Genomic DNA, 19,744 nt, shown 5'->3' with positions numbered 1-19,744 from the left:
CCTTTATGAGAGAAAGCAAATAATTCTTAAAATGAGAAAGAGGGGAAACATCTGTTACACTTATAAATTCAAAAAAATTTTATATTTGTATCCAGCAACTATGGTCTACAATTCTTTACTATCTTAAATATAATTGAGAAATGCTGAAAAGGTAAAAGAAGGGATTAGAGTCTGAATAGCATTTAAAATAACCAACTCTTTAGGTTGACAGTACATTTTCAAAAATGTACTTTTAGTAGGGTAGCTGAGTGGCTCAGTGGACTGAGAGCCTGGCCCAGGGATGGGAGGTCCTGGGTTCAAAAGTGACCTCAGACATTTCCTAGCTGTGTGACCTTGGGCAAGTCACTTAACTCCCATTGACTAGACTTTACCACTCTTCTGCCTTAGAACCAATACAAAGTATTGATTCCAAGATGGAAGGTAAGGTTTTTTTTAAAAAGTATAGGTTTAGCTTAATAAAATTTTATACTTCATTCTCAAAAGAAAAAAAAAAGGGTTGTAGCAAATATTTTTCAAAAGCCTTTTCTCCTTAAATTAAAAAGTATTCATATAACTTTTCCTTTTTGAAGAACTGAGTAATTAAAGAGGGGAAGAAAAAAATCCAGATAGTTAAAAAGGGGATACGAATATTCAAATATAATGATAGTTAAGGCACTTCCTAAGGATTAGTCCACAGTATATATTTTTCTGGTACAAAAGCATTTTTGATAAAGACACTTCTGAGAATATCTAACTCCCACTCTCTAGTATGTTAGAAAATAAGTTATCACAATAAAGTGAAAAAACATTATAATACCACTCTGAAATTTTTTTTTTTCAATTTTCTTTTTCCTCAGGTCAGTTTCCTCCAACATTCAACTGAAATTGCTCTCTTCAGTTGCCAATAATCTCTTAAATGCCAAATTAAATTATCTTTTCTGAATCCTAATCCTTCTTGACATCTGCAGCATTTGACACTATCGATCACCTTTCCTTTTGGACACTTTCTTCTTTTCAGGTTTTTGAGATATTAATTCCCTTAAAAGTCTGACCAATTCTTAATCTTCTTTATTGGTTCTTCATCTATATCACGATCACTAACCACTGGAATCCTACAAGTGTGTGTGGGAGACAGTCAATCCTAGGCTCTCTTCTCTTTTTGCTACTATCTCATTTGGTGATTTCATTAGCTCCCAAGGGTTAAATTATCATCTCTGGGTAGATAATTCTCGGATTTGTAATATCACTCCTGAGTTTCAGTCCCAAATCAGATACTGCCTTTGAGATAAGTTAATAAGCATTCAAAATTATTTTAATTAATTGAATAAACATTTATTAAGCACTTACTCTATGCCAATCGCTATGCTACTGCTGGGGACACAAAAACAATAATGAACCAGCTCCTGCACTTTTTATCAATCTAGATGGGCTTTGAAAATTGTACTAAACACCTTAGTGTATCATTCCACTTAATCAAGATGATTACCTTCTGTGATTTCATTGTTATATGGAGTTCCACAGGAGTTCCCTCTACAAAGTCACTTTTTCTGTAATTTACAGTCAGTTGCCTGGGGCCCTGACAAGTTCATTGATTTCCTGAGGGTTACAAAGCTATTATACATCAAAGGTGGAACTTGAACTCAGGTCTTTCTGATTCTGAAGCCAGCTCGCCAGTCATTATATTATTGCCTTTTAAAGAAACAAAACAAAACAAAACAACAGAACACCTAGGTCCTGTAGATTTATTGAATATACTATCCCCATTTTACAGAGGTTAAGAAATCTGTTCAGTGCAATAAAGCTGCTAAGTGTAAGAAGAAGAATTTGAACTGAAGTTTTGGAAACTCCATATCTTTAGCATGATCCACTAGGTTACACTGCCAGGCAGCCTATATATCTACATCTTTAGATCTTGACCAAGGGCAAACCTGCCTTTGGGAACAGGAAAGACTTTGAAAGGGTTCCTTTGTACTTGAAATAAGGTGAAAGAGGAAAAGGAGAGGGTCCTTCTTGTGCCAGAAATCTCTCCCCACCTGGCTGTATAACTTTCTGCAGATAACTTCTGCATTCTACAATCCCAAATCAAATGGAATCTCCTTGCTTTCTCTGGTTAAATTGAAGAATTATGAGTTGCTGAGATAAAAACTTGAAAAAAAAAACAGCACAATAATTAGGCATGTAAGAGTCGGGTAGATATTTCTTTTGATGGGTGAGAAAAGCAACTTAGAAATGAACCAGTATATCAAATAGGCTTTTTATGCTTCTCTTAACTCATATGTTTGAATTTCATAGTTTCTATGCAGCTCTGGTCTTTACATCAGGAATGTTTGGAAGCTCTCGATTTCATGAAAAAATCAATTTTCCTCCCTGAAGGATTACACTCAGTTCTGCTAGGAAAATTATCCTTGGCTTTAATACCAAATCATTTGCCTTTTGGAATATTGCACTTCAAACTCACTGTTCCTTAATGACAATAGATTCTAAGTTGTGTGAGATTCTAAGGCTCTTGGGTACTTGATTTTTTTCCTTCTGGTTGCCTGCAGGTTTTTTTTTGTTTTTGTTTTTTTTACTGTCTTTGACTAAGAAGCTCTGGATTATGTCTATGATAGTCCTGAGAGTATTCATTTTGAGATTTTTCAGGAGAGACTTTTGATTTCATGATTCATTCTGACTTCTTGTTCTAAGAAACCTGGACAGTTTTCTTTTAAGATTTCTTGAAATATGGTATCTAGGATTTTTTTTTTCCTTTGGAGGGCGAAAATTGTAGTATACAGGTAGTCTAGTGATTATTAAATTTTTTCTCTTCAATCATTTTCTTCGTCAATTGCTTTTGCTATGAGATCCTTTACACTTGTCTCATTTTTTCTCATCTTTTGATTTTGTTTTAATATTTCTTATTTTCTCAGGGTCATTGGCTTCTATTTGCAGGGAGTTAATAGAATGGGTAAGGTTTTCTATCTCTTATGCCAAGATGTAAACTCCTTTTCGAATTCTTTCTTCTATTTCTCTGATTAATTTTCAAATTTTTTTTCCCTCTAGAGTTCTCATTTAATTTATTTTAAAAAATTAAACTCTTTTAGGAGTTCTGGTTGAATTTGTGCCCAAGTGAAGTTTTTCTTAGATGTTTTGACAACATTTTTTCCTCCTGGGTTGTTTATTGAAGGTCTCTGTCACCATAATAGCTTTTTACCACCTTAAATTCTTATATTTGCTCATTTTTCCTTCAGACTTCCTGACTTAAGGCTCAAATTAGGTCTAGGCTCTGTGTACTTCAGGAGGCAAGGTCTGGGCTGGTCTTGCTGCTACTTTCTTGAGGTATTAAGTATTATACTTTTCTCAGTAGTCAGGGACAGAACAGGCTGGATTAGAGAGCTTTCAGAGTCCCACTGTGGTCTGATCTAAGGCAAAGTCTTACTGTTGCTCTCCTTTTCCAAGGTGTACAAGTTCCTGACCCAAGTTTAGGTCTGAACATTAGACTGCTGCTGTGAACACAACTTCTCTCAGCCAGGCAGAAAGCTCTACTGGTTCAGAGGGCCAGAACTGTAAGATTCTCTGTGGTCTGGGATTCCTGTTCCAGTTATTTGACCCTAGGCTTGAGACTTAGCTAGATGTGGGCACTGAGACCATGCTCCTTGTCTCTTGAGATCTGTTCTTGAGGCTTCTGAATTTACTCTTAGACCCAAGATAGGTAGTGAATGATAAAGCCATTGGTTGGCAACTCCCTTTTGCTCTGGTGCACTGCTTTTTCGTAAGTTGGAGTACTCATACTTCTGACCACTGACATTCATACATACATCTCTTTCTTCATATAGTGATAGAGGCTGGGAAAATGGCTCATTTTGACATTTTCTTGAATTTCCCACACAAGATCTGGTTTGGTGCATTTTCTAAATTTTTTGTGGGGTATGGGGAGAGAGATGGAGGTCAAGGGGGTTGGGAATGGAGCTCACTATAATTTTTCCTATTCCTCCATCTTCTTGCATGAACATTATAAATGCTTACTATACTGTAGGCATTGTGTTCAGAGATGAGAATACAAATAGCTGAAAATAAAGACAATGAGGGATGAGGGAAGGAGGAGATGTGGTTAGGAGAGAGGCCGACTGAGAATCTGGAGCATACATATCCTGGAGAGAAATGAAAACAAGGCTGGCTTGGACCTCTTTCTTAAGATGAAAATTTTGAGAGGAACTTGTCAACCAGAGAGAAAAGTCACAAAATGTAGCTGAAGCCCAAGATGTGAAGTCCAGAGGGAGAGTGAGCTTTTAGGATGAATGAATTTCTGAAGCATTGTAGAGAGAAAAAATCTGAAAATTAGGAGCATTGCTTGAAAATGATGTCCTATATGTATCTTAAACTCAATACATTATATTATTTTCCCCCTCAGACTCTCAATTATTACATATATTCCTGCTGCTATGGAATGTTCTTGCATTTGCAGCCTCCATGTATCCCCCAATTCTTCATTTGCACTCACCTCAAGGGGTGCATTGTGGCAATGAGGATTCAGTTGAGGTTATTTAGCATAAACTCATAATGGACCTAATCTGAAGTTTTATGACTTTCTTTCAGCAGCACGTGAATAGGAGCAGAGGCAGCAGAAGGGTGTGATTAATATGAAGCAGGGAGTTGTTAGGGCAAGATCAGTGATAGGGCATGGGGAAAAGGAACTCTAAAAGGTTCATCAAGAGAACAAAGTGAGGAAAAGAGGAAAGTGTAGCTGGTGCAGGGTGATGGCCTGGGAAAGAACTGAGGGGGTCAAGGGGTTGGAGATCACAATCAGAACAAATAACAGGTTTCAAGGCTATGATGTAGAGCGAGGTGAGAGGTGGTATACCAATAGATTGTGATGAAATGAAGAATTTTCTGAGTTCATGATCATGAAAGTAGAGCTTTTATAGGTGATCTATCTATACTTGCTAGTGACTTGACTGCTTCTCTTCTTTTCAAATACCAAATTCTTAAAAAACACCATCACTTATATCATTAAACATATCTGATTTCGTTTTGACAAACATTAAGAAGGAAACTGCTTTGTGGTCAAGTCTGTAATAATGTAATAGTATAATCTTAGTAGGTATAAGGGGGTAAAACAAAAAACAAAATTATTTTTTTAAGTGTGAAGTCATTCTATACTACTCCCATTTCTAACTGTGCTTCATGTTTGAGGCTCTTGATCTTAATTTAGCCAAGTAACACTGAAATTGTATTTAATATTGAACTATATTTGTGACTACTTGTCTGTACTTCTATTTGTACTGCTTTTTTGTGGGGGGAGTCTATCAATGTCTCTAATAAAACATTTATTTTTTAGTTATTTATAGGTGTTTATAATCGGGATACATATAAACTATTGTTCTTTATAAGATTTAATTATTAATTACTTGATTTTTGAATGATCTTACTATAATTTTAATGATATGATTTTTGATTTATTCTGAATTCTTGTAGTCTTTAAAACTCATAAGTAAACCAAAAATTTCATTATAAATTTTCCTCTCCTTTACTCTCCTAACTTGATTTAAAAAAAATTTGGATCATCAAGAGGCCATATACCTTGTACCTATTAATACATTTGCTACAAATCCAAATGTAGCACCAAGAAAAGTTAAATATGTATCCAACCATAAGAAAGCAGGAATTGTTACACTAAATGTGTTTATATTTTTCCTGAATGTTATATTATTATAAAAAGTCAAAGAAAACTCATGAAATGATTGAAGACTGAAATCTACTGAGGAATAGTAAATTTATATATGTAAAGCAAAGCTAAACAAAACCAAACCCAGCATGATGAAAAATTTAGACTATCAAAGGCACTAAGATGGAACCTAGCAATAAAACCTAGCACTTAAGACATGTATACATATTTGTTACTCCAACACAAACGAATTGGATTGAATATTTGTTAAGTGAAAGTCAATGTGTAAAAAGACAAAATAGATGTAATAGCAGCAGAAATGACATCATCTTTAATGGGAGGTTAAAAAACCCCTATATACTTTCTTGTATCTTTTCCTTTGATCTTGAAGTCATTTTTCTCCTTGTCAAACCTAACCTTTCTACTTGTGTTTTTGATTCCACCTCCAGCTAACCTTTCTTACTCTAAATCTTTCCTTTTCTTTTACTAGCTTCTTCACCACTGCCTACAGTCTTCCTCCTTGAAAAAATATCTATCATTGGGTGGTAATATCATATATCTCATATTCCTTATGCCTGGGCATTCCTCAAAATTCTATATTGACCTTCTTATTCTGAAATATCTTTTGGTGATCTTATCAGTCTCCATAAATTGATTTACCACCTCTATGCAGATGACAAATTTATATATACAAACTTAATGTTTCTCCTAAATGCCAGTCCTGCATAAATACACATGTTGAATGTCATCCCTATATCAATCCAACCTGCAAATTTCCTTATTTCTGTCAAGGACACTAACATCTTTCTAGTCACTTTAGTTTGAAATTTCAAAGTCATTAAATACTTCTTTTCCTTTGCTCCCCACATCTAATCACTTTGCTGAATCTTGTTTATTATGCCTTTATAATGTATTTACCATTCACTTTCCTCTTTCCAGTTACATATCCTTCCTCATCTTTCCAGACTACTGTAATTGTCCCCTAATTAATTTTCCTGTTTCTGGTTTATTTCCTTTTCAATCTATTATCCAAATAGTTGCCAAAATCATCTATCTTCAAAAGGCAAAGACTTGGCCCTATTATCTCCTTCCCCTAACCCTCAACAAAAGGAAACTGTAGTGACTCTTCATTGCCTATACTAGGGGAAAAAAAAAAGATAAAATGTAGTTTCTACCAAACAGATATTTCTTGAATCCAAATCAGTGTTTTATTCTACTCATTATACCATATTGTATCTCTACAGGAAGGACTGGAGATGACAATATTGGGGTTTAGGTGGGCACAGAAGGAACTGAGCACCATGAAGAGAGACAGGGGAAAAAATCAGGGTTTATCTTTCTTCTGCTTTTTTCTATGACAAACCCTCAATCCTAATACAATGAAAGGAGCTACTAATGGAAATGTAATAACTCTACATGACTGGTGGATGTGAGTAAATAAAGGCAAGAAATCTTGATGGCTTACATCAAGGATGTATGTAAATTCAGAATACCTAATATAACAGTATATTCATCTTGCTAAAACAATAATGAATCTTTAGGACAGCAGTTTGGGATCTTACTCTTCCCTGTGATCACTACTATTATTATCAATGATCACTGTATTTTTATAAAATTAGGAATATCATACGATAAGCAGTTCTTTTAAATAGCATGATAGATATCAGAGGTCATGATGAATATTTTCAGATATTTTAAATTTCATACCTGTGCTATGAGGCACTTCTGCTGGTGTATTAGCTGGAGCATGAGCACCTGGAGGAATCTGTATTCCTGTATAGCTGCTGGATGGCATGCTGCTTGGGTCATATGTTGAAGATGACCGTTGGGGTGGGTGACTGGGCAGGGGAGAAGTCTTAGCTTCTTCATTTTCTTCATCTGTTATGAAATACATATATAAACAAAGTGCAAGTTTTAAAAAATAAAAAAAGCTGAACTTACCACAGAAGTTAATTGCTTGCTTACAAGGTAAAATTATATTTAATAATGGCAACATGGTACATTGGCCACAAACTCTTCCAGTAGAAGGCTGTATGAAGAGACTGCTAGAATCCTGTGGAAACTCTTTTAAGTATTATAAGAAAGGGTAGGTATATAGCATGGCAGAAAGTTCTGATAAAAATCCAGTGAAGGAGCCCTGAATCCCATTGACAAAAACACCTTACAGAGATGGGGGAAGTGGTAAACAAAGGCTTTGGGAACTATTGGGGAGAGAGGGCAGAACAGATTGTGAGCAATGGCAAGAGAAAAGGGAGGAAACCTAGTACAGAAGTAAGCTAAAAAAGGAGGGTATGGGGAGAAAAAAGGAGGAGTGGGTTAAAGAAGGAAGGCAGAATTGGTAAAGGAAGAGTCAAAGGCAAAACCAACACCAATGATAGGGGTGGGTGGAGTTAAAGGGTAAAGTTAAATTAAAAGGAAAGAAAGAATGAGTAAAAACATGGATGGGGAAAGAAGAAGAGAAAGCATAAAAAAGACTGTTTCATTTATAGTTCACAGGTTTTAGAATAGGCATACTTTTTGTCTTACAAGTTTTTTGAGTTATCATTAAAGAAATTATAAATAACATAAGTAATATATAATAAAACAATAATATAATGACGTTATAAATATGTAATAAACATGCTTATCCAAGAGAAAAAAAATTCTCACATTATCTATGTCTAAAATATATATATCTCATGATCCCAATCTGTAGCCTTTTCCCAAGGAAGGCTGTGCATATGTTAGCATATAATATATATTTCCATATTTGCTATATTGTGAAAGAAAACACATGTTGCTTACACTAGAGATAAATTTATGGAAGAAATAAAGTATGGTATATTTTAATTTGCATTTGGCCTCCATTTGCTCTTTCTATGGCAGAGGATATCTCTTTTTTTTTTTTTTTGGTCATGAGTCTCCTGGAGTTATCCTGGATCTTTGCCTTGTTTATAATAGTGAAATCATTTATAGTTGATCATTACACATTACTGTTGTTACTGTGTACAATGTTCTCCTCCTTCTGCTCATTTCACTTTATATTACTTCATCTAAGTTTTTCCAGGATTTTTTTTGTGATCTTGTCATTTTTTATGGCACAATTATATTCTACTATATACATATACCACAATTTTTTTAGCCATTGCACCTGATGGACATTCCTTTCTTTGTCACCATAAAAAAATATCATTTAGGCACTTTATATTTTTGTAAGTATTCACCATTTCACTTGAATTATTAAATTTGTAGGCATATAATTGTGCAAATTAACTTCTAGCGACTGCTTTGATTTTATCTTCATTAGTAGTAAATTTGCTTTTTATTTTTGATGTTAATCATTTGGTTTTCTTCTCTTTTTAAAAAATCATATTAACCTTGTAGTACCTAATGTTTATGGAATACTATTGTGCTAAGAGGAATATGATTGGGGTTTTGGTGTTAAAAGTTTACTCTATTGCAAATAAGAATAATATGGAAATAGGTTTCGAGCAATGATACATATAAAACATAGTGGAATTGCTTGTCCCCTCCAGGAGTGAGGGAGTATAGAGGGGTATGAAAAAACATGAATCATATTCTAAATAAATAAATAAATAAATAAATGCAATTAAAAAAATAATTTGATCCTCCCAATAACAACAACCACAAGAAAATCATATTAACAGATGGTTTAACTATTTATAAATGGGGGAGTATAGATTTGAGTAGAGAGGAAACAATATGAGACCATTATGGAGGCAATTAACAAATCTTAAATCTGAACATAAGAAAGATTATTTAATCCATAGAAAAAAAGAGGATAGCAGAATGGATTAGAAAGGAGAATGCAACAATGTATTATTTATAAGATATATTCTTTAAACATACAGATTCACAGAGAGATAAAAAGAGGGGCTGGAAAAAAATCTATTATGTGTCAGCTAAAGTAATTAAAGAGGGGTATCAATCAGGATTGTAGAAATGCTACAATAAATGTAGATATAAAAAGTAATAAGAATTATTATGCTTAAGGGCAATATGAATAAAAAAATCAATATCTTAAATAGCACCTAGTTACTTAAGAAAAACTTAGCTGAATTGAAGGGCAAAATGGAGTAAAAAATAAAATATTCTAGACCTAGATAAACCTAACCAAAATGATAAATAAGAAGTCAAAATCTCAGTAGAATTTTTGAAAAATTAAAGATAAATCTAGAATAGGAAGAGAACAGAAAGGAATTTATACAGGAATTTTCTTGCAAATGAAGCCATAATGGGAATTACCAAAAAATGTAGAAAAGATGCAATACTAAGCACTGCATTTACTGAGCACAATGCTCTAAAATTTTTATTTAGTAGGTTTTTGTAGAAAGAATTATTTTTTCATTCCACAGAACTATTGAGTTAAAAAACAAATTATAGAAACAATAGAAAATTTCATTAAAGAAATGACAGTAGTATGAAAACATACAAAAACTATGGGATGAAGCTAAAGAAATCTCAAAGGAAAATTTTTATGTGTAAATACATTCACTGACAAAAGATAAAGAAAAAAAGAAAAAAATAGGAGAAAACAACTACTCACCTGATAAAAAATTAAAATTTGAACAATAAGATGAATACAATTATAAGCCAAAAAAGCAATTAACTGAGAAAACTAGGAACAGATTTTCCTTAAAAGGAAAAAAAATCTAACAAAACAGGCAGATTAACTTAGAAAGAAAGGAAAACAATGTATTTTATCAAAATTGAAAAAAAAAAAGAAAATTACAATAGCTGAAGAGGAAACAGATGAACTTTTCAAAAACTTGCATAATTGTAGGCTAACCAAATGAAAATTTTGAGGAAACATTTATTAAAACAGACTAGCTGAATTAGCAAAAAAAGTTTCTTTAAATGTTCTATTATTTTTAAGATGAAATTGCACAGGATTACCTACAACTCCCAATGGCGGAAAAAAACCCAAAACCTCAACCCTCCAGAAACAGATGAACATAAAAATGAATTGTAGTCAACATAAAAAAAACCCAATTAATTCTAATGTTATATTAACTATTTGCAAAAATAGAAAAAGGGACCTCTCCAGTCTCCAATACTCCTAATAAATACAGACACATTTTTAAAAATTAGGAAATAGGTTTTAAGAACATATTAGGAAGATTATATACTGTAAAAAAAGATGGATTTATATCAGGAAGGAAAAGTTGGTTCCATATATGGAAAATTATAAATATAATAAACCATACTATAATGGCTAATTATAAAACCCAAATGATAATATCAATATAATAATGTGCTAAAAAGACCTTAAAAAAACCTAATACTCATTTCTGCTTTAAAAACAAAAGAAATACCAAAGTAGAAAATTCAAGAATAAATCTACTTTGTCCAAATATTTGTGTAAAACCAAGCACATACATTATATATAATAGAGCAATATTAGAGGCATTTCTAATATAATCAAATAAGATCAAGGATAAAGCAAGAATGCTCATTATCATCACTAATATTCAGCAACATGCCAAAGACAGTTTTTATAGTAATAAGAGAAATTATGGGAATAAGCACAAAGAGGAAACAAAATTTCATAATGATTTATGTAGATGATATGATTTACTTAGAAAATCCTAAAATGTGTGTGTGTGTCTCTCTCTACACACACACACACACACACACACACACACACACACACACACACACACACACACACACACACACTCTCTCTCTCTCACTCAGTATTACTAAAACAAAACTCAAAGGAAGAATTAAAAAGATAAATTCATTAAAATTACTTTAAGAAAATATATTTTTGAGTTTTCCTAATAAGAAATATCCAAGAATATGATTCCAATTGAAAATACTCTAACAAAATGAAGAAATAATTTTAATTTTAAAATTCCTTTTATTTAGGATAATTACTTCTCTTAACTATTTGGAAAATATTAATTGCTGTTAAGTGTAAACCTTAAAATTTCTTAGACTTATGAATGTTGGAAATTTCCCCATTGGGAAATTTCATACTTGAAAAATTTCCTACTGATAGTAAGAACTCTATTGGAATGTGAAATTCCTTGGCATGGGAGGATCCTTCTCCTCCCTACTTAAGACTACTTTAGGACAGAAACCTTTTTGCTAAACAATGGAAAGGGCTTTGACCTATGCTTAAGCATAGAACAGGAAGTTCTTTGAGTCATGATTGATTTTAGAATTGATACAATAGAGATACTTGGAATGACAGAACCAGGTCTTGGAACTTACAATCTCCACCCTACTCAGAATAACAGGATTTAGGAAGGGCTGCAGCAAAGATCAAGATTTAATTATTTGAGAATATGACCTTCAACAGACATGTGCAAAGGAAACAGACCTCTGGGCGGTCCTGGGTTAAGCTAGAGCCACCATTGGCACAGGGGAGACATCGACAGTGATTGGTAGATGTGAGAACTGAGGGGAGGGGACTTAGATGGTTTCCTTAAAGATAGTGGGGTCTGAGGAGAGGAGGAGGAGTTTTTGCTCTGAGAGGTTTTGCTCTGAAGGAGTCTGAGAGGAGGGAGGTCCTGGAGGGAGAGCTCCTGGAGAGGTCTGAGAGGAGGGCTTGCTCTGAAGGAGGCTGGAGGTGGAGGCCCCTGAGACTGTTTCTCCATTTTGGTCACGTGAGTGATAGGGACTGATCTCTTTTCTTTGCCTCAGCTATTCTCTCTCTCTCTCTCTCTGTGATTTCCATATCACATTATCACAAAGTGATAATCATAATCACAAAGTGATTTCCATATCACATAAGTCAACTCATAAAAATGAGTTATAATTAATTTACTGATTCAATGCTGTACCAATCATATCATTAAAGTATTAATCTTCAGTGTTGGAAAAGTAATAAAAAAAATAATATGAAGGAATAAAAGGCCAGAATTTCTGAGGAATAGTTGAAAATGTGAAAAAAAAGTTTAAAAACATTATTTCAAATACTTCTACAAAGTAGTAATTATCTAAATCATTTGGTAATGGTTAACAAGTGAATCAATGGAAGAGGATCAGAGATAGAAGCAAACAAACTCAGTAGTATAATGTTCTGGGGTAAAGACTCATTATTTCACAAAAACTGCTGGGAAAACTGGGAAATAGTCAGAACTAAAAAACAAAACAGTATTGGAAGCCAGACTGCAATGAATTAAAAATTTAGAGGGTGGTAAAGAAGTAAAAGCAGCAAGTACAAATGATTTTTTTCCCTAGCAATTTGGCATTTAGAGGAGAAACAAAGATGATTGGATGAGTTAGAAGGATCAAATAAAGGTTTAAGGATATAGTAGACATGAACATGTTGTAGGCAGAAAGGGCCAAAAGAGAGACACTGTAAACATGTCTATGAGTGTGTGAGAGAATGAATGACTGATGGTCCAATCTTCTAAAGAAGATGGGAGGGAATGTGATGAATTGACAAAGACCTGCTTTAACCTAAGAACATGCATTAATTTGTTATGTAATAATCATAAGCATGTGATAAGTTTTAATGAAGTTGGATTTTTCCTTTTTCGTGTATTTTTTACAGATAACAGTTTTAATGCCATCTGGCAATGATTTCTGGTAGCAAAATTAAACTGTACATTAAAATTGAAAAAAATATGTTTAAAAGTAAAAACTAGTCTACGCTTCAGAATAGAAAGTGGTTCATGCTACATCTGTGAAAAACTAATTTATGAGTTGCTTCGATATTGCTTAATTACTTAAAATATCTACTAATCCAGAGGAGAATGATCTCATTGTGGTAATCCTATGTATATCACTCTGCCTTTAAAAAAATCTCAGTTTTTCTTCCCCTGATTCACTGATCACTGTGTTACAATCATCTGATATGACTTTTCTCCTTTGCATTATCATGTAGTTTAAAAGTTTCTTAGGTGTCTGCAAATATTTTTTTTAATAGGCTTCATCTAGTTATAATATTATTATTAAAAAAAAACCCTTTTACTTTCTCTCTTAGAATCAATAACAAATATTGTTTCCAAGGAAGAAGAATGGTACAGGCTAAGCAATTGGATTTAAGTGACTTGCCCAAAGTCACATAGTTAGGATGTATCTGAATTCACATTTGAACCCAGGACTTCCTGTCTCCAGGCCAGGATCTCTATCCACTGATAGGACTGAGTCATCTACCTGCCTTGTTCAATTATTTTCAATGGGTATAGAAGAATGTGAAGTCCAATGCCATTCATTTTAGCATTAATCTGATTTTCTAAAGTTACATCCCCCTTCCTCTTCTCTACTTCTATCCCTACCATTTACTCTTGTTTACAACCAAACTGGCTAAGTGTCTGACACATAGAAAGTACTATCTAGATGTTAGCTACTATTATGACCTAGTGTTCCTAAGTACACAAAAGGATTTTGCACAGGCTGTCTTCCAGAGAAGAAATACTTTCCTCACCTTAACTCTACCTTTCACAATTCCTAATTACCTTCAATGTTCAGTTCAAGAACTATTTTCTGACTAACCCTTTCCTGATGCCCTTAGTAGTTGTTAGCTTTCTCTTTCTCACTCCAAAATTACTTTGTCCTGATTTTACGTATATTTTGTATTTGCCTATTTGTATAAATATAAATAATTATTTACCCCATCGAGAACTCCATAAAAGCAGAGATGATGGTTTCATTTTTGTCTTTGCTTCCCCAGGGTGTGGCATACAAATATATGCTTAATACATGTTTATTGAATTGAAATGAACTGGACTACCAACTCTACATTGGTATCCATTTAGGTGACTTGTAGTGGGATGGTATTTGGCCAGCAGTACTTTGGACAAACATGCAATTAGACACTTACAGTTTCTGAACAGCAAAATAAATTTAGGTAGTAAATTTAGATTTTTCTCAGAACATTTCCTTATACAAACCAAATAAACAAGGTTCTAAAAAGTCTATTATCCCTAGAAATTCAGAACACGATCTTTTGTTTTTAAAAATAGAGGATTTGTGTACAGCATTCTATTTTCTACAGAATGTATCAAATATCCAAGTTTGGAACAACATGTTATTAGAATTTGATTTAACACTTCTTAACCTAAGAAGATCTCAATACTTACAGAAACAATGACAGTGGGTAGGTTATTCATTATATTACTAGCTTTAAAATGTTCAAGTATAGGAGAGGATTACTTTTCTTATTTGTTCAGGTCACTTATTATTAAATTAAAAAAAAAAACACAAACCAAAGGGTGATATGTAAAAAGCTTTGAACACTCAGTCTTTTTTTAGCAGAGATATTTAAACTATTTGTTAAAAATCAGATCATGAGTCATTTGTGAGCATGTGGATAAGTAATGTAGGAAAATACTTTACTCCATCCTTTAATACATATTTGATCACTCTCTGACTTCCATTTCAAGTACAATGAAACCTTAACTTTCAAGCATGTAGAAATCTAGCATTAATGGTAAGGCCAGAAGTAGTGAAAAGGAATTCTATTATTTAAAAGTTGCCAGAGAGGTTAAGGGACTTGCCCAAGGTTTGCCAGCCAGAAGATGCCTGAAGGAAGCCTTAAACGTCCCTTCGTGGTCGCCAATTGTAATGGGGAAATTTTTAGCTTCTGGGAGAGGTTATAATATTGAACAATGGCCGCCAAGGAATTTACTTATGAAATTCCTAAAATGAAACACTCAAGTCAGAATGGAGTTTATGGAGGTTTAATCACACTGGGAGTAGGGAAAGAGAGGGAGAGAAGGAGAGAAGAGAAAAGGGAAAGGGGCTACTCAACCTCTGACCAAGGCAGAGTGAGTTCTAGGCCCAAAGGGCCAAGGTGGAAAGAATCAGTCCTTAACTCACGTGAGTGATCTGAAGGAAAGCTGTCTGCGGGCGTCCTCTCCCTCCAAGCTCCTAACACCAACTCACGTCTAGCTCTCTCCACAGGAAGTGAGCAAATTCCAGAGGCTGTTCCCTACCTCACTTCCTGTGTCTCACAAGTGCCAATGGTTGGCTCTAGCTTAGCTTAGGACAGCCCAGGTGGGCAGTTGGTTATTTCTGATTTGTCATTGACTAGCACATGCCCGTGTAGTGTGGGTGTGCACAATTTTTGGGTGCTATACCAAGATGGAGACTTTTAAAATTCACAATTAGGGGGTTGAAAGTCAAGGCCCCTCCTTACTTAATTATGCTGCTCCTTAGAGTCCAAAGTAAATGATGAAAAGGCAGAATCTCAAGCATACAAGTAAGGAGTCTTATTTGTACCTGCAAGTTACAAAACTTCAAGCTGATTTTAACATATTACAGTTGTAGGAAATGAACTAAAGATTCAGAAATTGGCAATTTGCTTATATTCTAGGGTCTGGAACAAAGTAGGAACTTAGTTATTAAAACTTTCCTTCAATTGAAAATAAATTTAAAGCATCTACAAAAATCTATTTGTCTTTTTTGAACCTAGTTTATAACTCTATGAAATATACTGAATTTTGTAGTACTGATTAATTAAAAAAGACTTATTGAGTTGCAAAAAAGTGACAAAAACAATCAGCAATTAAATTATTTTAGAACTAAGAATACAACTTATTTTTCAATAAGTGTTAAATTTATGATATAGTAATCAATATTAATGAGAAACATATTTTAGAATATTCCAGAGTCAAAAATTTAAATATTATACTGTACTTGTGATAAGTAGTGAGCTGTTTTTTTTTTTTTTTACAGATAACTAACTACAAAGGGTAGAAAGAAATACTAGCCTGGTTATTACTATTAAGAACTCTCTTCCTTCTGACTATCATTCTAAAAAGGATAGGTCTAAGTAAGACAGCTCCATACATTACTGACTCTGTGGTTTGATATTGCCACAATGCTAAGGTGAAAAATCATGATGAGACTATAAATTTCAAAATTGAGCTGATTCCTCATATTTACATCTCTTTGTATCTCAAACTAACTGGTACATAATTACCAAAAATATTTATATGTAGTGTGGCTGGGTGTTCTTGGTATAGTTTAAATATACTTTAAAATAGATCTGTAAAAATTATAATCTTCTTAATATTTGAAGTTTTTTGAAAAAATTTAAACTGAATTTAGTAGTCATATGACTGCCAAATGACTGATATACAAAGTTTTACTGTATTATTCTAGGCATGGATTATCAGATTATACTAATCAAATCTTAAAAATAGTCAAGCACTTATGCCTTCTTAAGAATAAGGTCAATAATTTCCTGTGTTAAGAAACTACATAGGAAAACAACACTGTTCATGTCTTAAAAATGTAATAATGTTTCCTAAAAGCATAATTCTAAATTTGAATTTTAAAATGCTAACCAAAATTCTTTTGTCAAATTGTACTAACATCTTTCTAGATGAAATACATCATTTTAGCATCTTGAAGATTTACAAGATGATGAGATTTACAGACAGAACTATACCCAGAATGCTTATGTTACTAAAAGAACATTAAAGGTAGAACATAGTTTAAAAATTGAAGGACATAAAATGCTGAAAAACTTGTCAACTTATAAAGTTATAGAGAGCTAGTTTCATCCCATTTACAAATGGACTTTCCCCCTTTGTTAGTGAAGGAATAAAATGAGTAAGCAGAAAGGAATGGAGAAAAACCCAGCTTTGTATTTTTAACAATGTTTCCTTTCTTTCAAAGATGCAGAGTAGGAATTGTGATGAGTTCTTTTTCCAGTCTTCTACAATCAAAGTATTTGCATATGACCTTTGGCTCTAAAAGACTCTAAAACATTAGCCACATCTGTCATGATGTTAATAACCCCTAAAAGTGCTTCATATTTTAACTGTTCAAGTGTCAAAAGGAGTACCTTATACTAGTTAATATCGACTCTAAAGTTGTAAATATATTGCAATACAAATTAAGGAACTAATACTAAATTTCACAAATTTAACTTATGAGATATTCCTTGATACCCAGAAAATTATTTTAATAACAACTGGGGAAGTTCTTCATATATTCCATGGATGGTAAAATAACATAATGTGCCCAAGTTAGGGATATAAATATGGGCTGGATCTGATTTCATTGAACAGAAGAAACTTCTTCCACCAGTGCCTGTCTCTGTAACTATTCCCATCAATGAGCTGCCCAGAGCACTTGAGTTAAGTGCTTATACTGAGTCATTCCACAAGTATATATCAAAGGTGAGATTAGAATTTGGATTTTCCTAGCTTCAAGGCTAGCTTTCTATCTACTAGGCTGTGGGTGCTTTATAAAATTTTAATATCAACACTTACTTTTCTATTTAGTTTAGCAATTTGCTGACTCAAAAGAATTATGTAAGGCTATATTTCATATCCTGTGTCCAATTAGCACTTCATTATTTTTCACATGCCATGCCAAACTAGCTATAAAGTACTGCTAGAGACTATGTATTAAATAACTGTTGTATAATGTCAATGCAAAATTGCAATTTGGATGGGGAGGAAAACAAATTATAGACTAAGAGACCTAGTAGATCTGGCTGGTGATGCTCAGGTTTAAAACAAATACATTTAAAAATGGAACAACTGATAACCAAAGTCTGAAAGGTAGCCATAGGCCTAGGCCAGTCAGGAGTTATGAATCCATGGTACAATGTAAAGAACATTGGATATTTAGGGACAAGTAGGACATAGTACAGAGGGAAAATGCTGGATATGGAGTCAGAAGACTCATGGCTCAGAATGGTCATTTTAGTACTGTATGACCTTGAGCATGCTTTCAGGGCCTCAGATTCCTGTAAGGAACCTTGTCTGTAAGATGAAAGGGTTGCACTAGATGAGTTGTAAGGTCTCAGCTCTATATCTAGAATCATTCTTTCTTGCATATTACAATATTTTAAGTATCTGAAGATGACTAGTGTTTATTAATGTTCACTTCCTTCAACCAATCTTCATATGGTAAAATCTCCAGATCCTTCATCACTAAAGCTGCCTTCCTCTTTGTTTTTCCTTAATTACTATTATACTTCCTAATGTTTAGAAATCAGGATTAGACATAATATGCTAGAAATTATGTGAAAAAGGCAGAATTTCTAGTCTTGGCCATGATGCCTCAATGAAGCTCAGCTTGTATAAACTTTCTTGGCTTCCCTGTTATATTGGTGACTTATAATACTCCTGTCTAATTAAATCTGCTGCATTTTGTATTTCTGCAGTTGATTTTTAAAAATTCCAGTATAACTTTACGTTTATCTTTTAAATTTCATCTAATTAGGTTCACTCTAATGCTCCTTTTGAATCCAATACAGTAGCTATTCCTTATCCGTTCAGCATACAATCTATATTTTTATCAAATTTGATAAAAATGTTAACTAGCACAGGCCATGCAATGCTTCCTGGGACATTCTCACCTACCAATGACTATATTGTGGATTATTCAACCAGACCCAGAAACCATCTAACTTTAAACCTTAAAATTTCTTAGACTTATGAATGTTGGAAATTTCCCCATTTCCAACATTAGGTAGGGAGGGTCCTTCTCCTCCCTACCTGAGATTACTTTAGGACAGAAACCTTTTGCTGAACAATGGAAAGGGCTTGGACCTATGCTTAAGCATAGAACAGAAAGTTCTTTGAGTCATGATTGATTTTAGAATTGATACAATAGAGATACTTGGAATGACAGAACCAAGTCTTGGAAATTACAATCTACACCCTACTCAGTCCTAACAGGATTTAGGAAGGGCTGCAGCATAGACCAAAATTTAATTATTCCAATCTCCACCCGACTCAGGGTAACAGGATTTAGGAAGGGCTGTAGCAAAGGATCAAGATTTAATTATTTGAGAATATGACCTTCAACAGACATGTGCAAAGCCACAGACCTCTGGGCGGTCCTGGGTTAAGCTAGAGCCACCATTGGCACAGGGAAGACATGGACAGTAATTGGTAGATGTGAGAACTGAGGGGAGGGAACTCGGTTGGTTGGAGAGGTTTTGCTCTGAGAAGGTTGCTCTGAAGGAAGCTGGAGGTGGAGGCCCCTGAGACTGTTTCTCCATTTTGTTCATGTGAGTGATAGGGACTGATCTCTTTTCATTGCCTCAGCTATCTAAGGGCTTGGGCCTTTTGGCCCAGCCTAAACGGAGGGGGCATTTAAGTCTCTGTCTCTGTCTCTGTCTCTGTCTGTCTCTCTCTGTCTGTCTCTCTCTCTCTCTCTCTCTCTCTCTCTCTCTCTCTCTCTCTCTCTCTCTCTCTC

At 33.9% G+C, this 19,744-nt stretch overlaps 1 protein-coding gene across 2 annotated transcripts in view; it reads right to left on the bottom strand.

Annotated features, from left to right (window-relative positions):
* The window catches only part of VTA1 (vesicle trafficking 1), a 106,162-nt gene that overhangs the window by 13,659 nt on the left and 72,759 nt on the right, over positions 1–19,744 (bottom strand). For both annotated transcript variants that reach the window (XM_001370368.4, XM_007484638.3), the window contains exon 6: positions 7,328–7,498. In XM_001370368.4, the coding sequence (XP_001370405.1) occupies positions 7,328–7,498 (171 nt within the window). The remainder of the gene's footprint in view (positions 1–7,327; positions 7,499–19,744) is intronic.

This window comes from Monodelphis domestica, chromosome 2, assembly GCF_027887165.1.
Source record: "Monodelphis domestica isolate mMonDom1 chromosome 2, mMonDom1.pri, whole genome shotgun sequence".
Taxonomy (NCBI): domain Eukaryota; kingdom Metazoa; phylum Chordata; class Mammalia; order Didelphimorphia; family Didelphidae; genus Monodelphis; species Monodelphis domestica.
The sequence above is the reverse complement of the archived record's forward strand: the minus strand, read 5'-3'. Positions and strand labels throughout refer to the sequence as shown.